Genomic DNA, 4713 nt, shown 5'->3' on the forward strand with positions numbered 1-4713 from the left:
ACGCACAATAATTTGTTTTCCACTTTTTGATAAAGTTTTACTTATTGAAACAGTTATTGAATAAGATATATGTGCTTTTCAAAACGTTCGTCATCTTGCCCCATGTTCCCCTATGTGTGTATTTGTGAGTGTTGCAATAAGTGCTTTAAAAAAGTTTTTTTTTCCTCGACACTTAGTCACTCTGACTATGATATGTGGTTCGTAAGGGTCTGCGTTTCTTTATTTTTTAAATCGAGACGAGACGAGACGATCCTAACAGCTTTATCCCGAATAGCGATAAAAATCGAGACAATTTTCAATTTTCAGTCGAAATCCGGGACGATACCGAGACGAGGCGAGATGTCCCGGACAAAATAGGAGCTTCACAATTTCCCGGAATTTACATCTTTTTAACGGGACATAACGAGACATAACGAGACATAACGAGACATACTAGTTAATCCTTAATGTGAAATTTAGTATTCTGCTAGGGGGGCATCAGTTGGAGCTTTGGATGGTCCAGCAAAAGGAGCTGGACCAGAACCCCTTGAACTGGTGATCAGTGGTGTAATACCTGGTACATGAGATGTTGTAGCAGTAGAGATTCTAGAGGAGGCCATACTTGCTCGATACATCGGCTGACTTGGCAGTCTTGGATTAAGCTGAATCTCAACCACATCATCAGATTCAACAATATTGGCTTGATCACTCTCTTGAGACAACAAATCTGGAAGAAAATTTACAAAATTTTTTTAAACTGAGCAAAATTTCAGTTTGAAAAGAATTTAAAAGTTTAAAATTCAAACAAAAAACATAGAAACAATAAATGGATGTAGCAAAACTTAAGATTTTACTAAAGGCAAAGATAAAGTTAAGATCTCTCTTTAGAATTTTTGTGAATGCCCTACCAGGATCTTTGTCATCTTCTGAGGTCAGTTTCCAGGACTTGATTTGAACAAAGTCATAGTTCTGTTGGATATAGAGCAACTTTTCAACATTTTGCGGCTGAAGCTTGGTACTTTTGTGTGTGACAATGTTTCCTCCTGCAGAGAAGGCCCTCTCGGAAGTGGTCGAAGATGCTGGAATTGCCAGGTAACGCCGTGCTGTTTCAGCAAAAAGAGGTAAAGTCATTTCATGTTTTTTCCAAAACCCAAGAACATTTTTCTGGGCCTCTTTCCTTGGCTAGGGATGCGTATTCTTGTAGACATCCCATTCCTTGGAAATGTCGGACTTGTCCAAAACTGCTGTGTGTTGAGAATGAAATTCAATCTCGTCTTGAGCCAACGAATCTGTTTCTTCCTCCAAGTTTACAGTGGCCGTTGGTTGGTCCATAATTTTGTTGAGCCATTCATGATGATTGGTGTGGTTTTCAACCAAGTACTTGTATTTTTTATCATAGGTTCCAAATTTTTTGGATGCCACATCATGTATATAGAATTCCAGCGAGTATTGTTGGCAGTGATGAACTATTTGTAGGCCAACTCTGTAACATTTTCCATTGAATCGGTTTCCATGGCAAGATGAATGTCCCTGTTCATTGCTGCGATTTCGGCCTTGATTCTTTCATTCGCCAAATGACTCTTGTGCATCTTTTCTGCTAGCCTTTGAGGACAAGCGATTGCATGATCTACTGTTGTGATGGCATCAACAGTGTACTTGATGGCCAAATTCAAGGTATGGTCCACACAAAGCAAAGACTCATCAATAAAGGTGCACTTTGGAATTGCAGCTTTGACATTGGTAGCATTGTCATGAGTTACGACAACAGAAACAGTTCCTGATGCAGGTAGATTGGCAACAACCCAAAAAAAGTAACAAAAAACACAGCAAACTGAAATGTCTAGTATTATCACAGTATGGTAATTTATGTCTAATACAAACACTAAAATAACTAACTTTTCTTTGCACTGATTATAAACGTGCATAATGGCGAGATCAGGCATATCACTTTAACTGTTGAACACAATTAATTTAACTCATGTAAAAAAGTACATTTTGTAATTTAACTTACTTGTCAATCTTTTTGGCAATGTTGTCTGCTGTGTGCCTCTCCCTGAACGGACTGACAGGAACGACAAACTTGTTCAGGGTCCACTCCTTGTCAATGTAACGAACAGACAATAATTGGTATGGATCAAAGTTCCTTGAAGTCCAAATATCCGTGCTCAGAGCCATTCCCGGACTTTCCAGTAGATCAGTTTCCAAAACTTTATCCACAGCCGTCTTGACATTGTCATACAACAAAGGCAGCTTGTACCTAGAATAAGTTGTGGCAGCCTTGATTTTCAGTTTTGAATCTAAGTAGTGCATAAACTCCTTGAAAGGTCTTGCCTCAACAAAGCTGAATGGAAGATTCATCCTAGCCAGAAGTTTCATAATTTCCAAGTCACCTCGAAGTTGCTTTGGATCTCTGGATTTGTACTTCAAACACTGACTCAGTCTTGCCTGGCTTGACTTACGCTTTATAAGACAATCTGGGATGGAAAGTCGTCTTTTCTTAATGGAGCGGTTTAGAACTTGAGGAAATTTTTCGCTTGGAAAAAATCTTAAAATAGTTTAGTATTGCCAAGTCTCGTTACGCTTTTCCCGGTTCATTTCGAGAAAACAACTCAGAGACGCAGGCCCTTAATATCTAGTTAATATAATTGCTCTGTCTTGTAACATTTCGTAATTAACCGGGACACAGTTTTTAAATTCCGAGAAAAAGTTTATGTCCCGATTTACAACTTTATTCCGGGATAATCGTTTCCTTTGTCTCGTTATTTTTTTCCGGGAAATTTCTCGTCTCGTTACGCTTTTCCCGGTTCATTTCGAGAAAACAATTCCGAGACGCAGACCCTTAGTGGTTCGTGATATACTGCTGTTAAATAGATCAAGTTTAATTTGCCCTTTAGATATTTCGATTCCAAAAATAAAATTCAAGCAATAAATAATTATACCAAATGTTTTTTTTTTTTTTTTTTTTGCGGATTTTCATGACCAGATATGTGAGATAAATTTATTCAACTGATAAAGTTTATCAAATCACTAAAGTTCACATCAAAATTCAAAACAAGAAAAAAAGTGAACTGGAATTTATATGACTTTAAGTTGTATTATATCATTAATTCTATTATCTGATTTAACAAACAACAACAACAGCGATAGTTACAAGTTCGTAGTAACCAAACATTTAATTGCATGTATTGCAGAAATACTAGAACTAGTTTATACATTAAACTACGAAATAAATTAACTTTTTAAGTTCTTTCTACAATATTTATAAAACGGACTTAGCTGGTATTCAAAAAGAGATTTCTAACAGCCAGGTTTAAAATAAGTTTTTTTTTAATTTTAATTCCGTCATTTATTCCGATAGGCTGGCATTTCTTCTTAAAAGCTACACCTTCTTAGTGCTAGAACTAGACTTGTAGAAATATATATATATATATATATATATATATATATATATATATATATATATATATATATATATATATATATATATATATATATATTCTGTTAGGAAATATTCTGAATGTATTGGATATAATTTAGATACTATTTTACGATAATTTCATTATTAATACTTAAATGAAGCAAGTTTAAAAAAAAAGAAAAATGTTTCTACTTGCTTTAAAATCAACTGTTATAAGTTAACTTGTCCATTTTGAAATTTGTGATTCCAAAAACCAACTTTTATCATTTGTTTGGATAAAAAACTTTTCAACTTATCTTTCTGCCAATATAAGAGTGGGTTGATCATAGCCGATAATTTTGCAAATAGAACAGCTGTTTCCATTAGCCAAATAGGATGTGTAAGATTTGTAAAGGACGATAAAAGACTGATTATCGCGTATGGGGCCCAGCAAATCACAAAAGTCAAACACATTAACGATAATGATAGCTTCACTTTGCGCTCTCTTAATTTACAAATTTTGATTGCCGATTCATTTAAATACAAATTATTTGAAATATTTTCAAAATTTTTGTGCACTGTGCCAGCTGTAATAAAGGATGACTCTACGATAACCAAAACTGGAATGACGTAGCAAAACACGAGTAGTAAAATTAAGTAAATTTTTTCTTTGTTATTTTCTACGTGCCATTTAATCAAACAACGAGATCGTGTCGATTCTAGTGTATAGGAAGAAATACCAAACAAAGGTAAGATAGACCAAAATAGACCGTAAATCATTGAAACAATAATAATAACTTTAATTTGTCTCCTACAAACTACCCCGCTCGTCAAAAAGGCTTCTTTTAATAAATAAACTCTTGTAAAAGCTATTGATGCGAGCAAAGATATTGACGCGTAGGAAGGGAAAGCAACAAAAAATGCGGTTATCTGACATATTTTGGTCACATTTTTCATATTTCCTTCCAAAAAGAGACACGGTATATATCCTAGCAACGTTTGTAGCAAATTGCATAATGATAGGCTAATGCATAGAAAAATATAATTATTCTTACGACATTTACAGAGAAAATACAAAGCCATAAAGTTGAAGAGAAGAGAAAATGTAGTAATAACTGTTAAGGCAATCTTAACAACTTCCATTATGCTTGAGCAGCTGAATTCTATTAAAACACAATAAGCTTCAGAATTAATGATTTTTATGGTTTATATAGTTTGAACAATTCTAATGGTGTTTTACTTCAAACATTTTAAGGAAGTTCCTGCACAATTATTTTGAAAACTTTGTAAGTTTAAGATAAAATCAGTGAATACACCTGCACAAAATATTGGATATC

At 34.4% G+C, this 4713-nt stretch overlaps 2 protein-coding genes across 2 annotated transcripts; both read right to left on the minus strand.

Moving 5' to 3' along the window:
• Window positions 1-276: 276 nt before the first annotated feature.
• On the minus strand, window positions 277-1110 carry LOC149881337 (uncharacterized). Its single transcript, XM_090067974.1, has 2 exons — window positions 888-1110; window positions 277-706 (listed from the first exon to the last, which is right to left on the minus strand). The coding sequence occupies exons 1-2, from the start codon at window positions 1108-1110 to the stop codon at window positions 456-458; spliced, it is 474 nt and encodes a 157-aa protein (XP_089924100.1). The 3' UTR covers window positions 277-455.
• A 2490-nt stretch (window positions 1111-3600) lies between these two features.
• Window positions 3601-4603, minus strand: LOC149881338 (melanopsin-A-like). The gene has a single exon (XM_090069358.1). It carries the CDS (start codon window positions 4517-4519, stop codon window positions 3608-3610), a length of 912 nt encoding a protein of 303 aa, XP_089925484.1. The 5' UTR covers window positions 4520-4603; the 3' UTR covers window positions 3601-3607.
• Window positions 4604-4713: the final 110 nt, after the last annotated feature.

The sequence above is a fragment of the Hydra viridissima genome, unplaced genomic scaffold (genome assembly GCF_058129835.1).
Source record: "Hydra viridissima isolate aposymbiotic clone 2 unplaced genomic scaffold, HvirCarnegie_v1 scaffold_12, whole genome shotgun sequence".
Lineage (NCBI taxonomy): Eukaryota > Metazoa > Cnidaria > Hydrozoa > Anthoathecata > Hydridae > Hydra > Hydra viridissima.

Coding starts and splice junctions, on each gene's coding strand:
- LOC149881337 (XM_090067974.1), bottom strand. CDS start 1,110: ATGACTTTACCTCTTTTTGCTGAAACAGCACGGCGTTACCTGGCAATT. Junction 707..887: donor AGAAGATGACAAAGATCCTG/GTAGGGCATTCA, acceptor ATTTTCTTCCAG/ATTTGTTGTCTCAAGAGAGT.
- LOC149881338 (XM_090069358.1), bottom strand. CDS start 4,519: ATGGAAGTTGTTAAGATTGCCTTAACAGTTATTACTACATTTTCTCTT.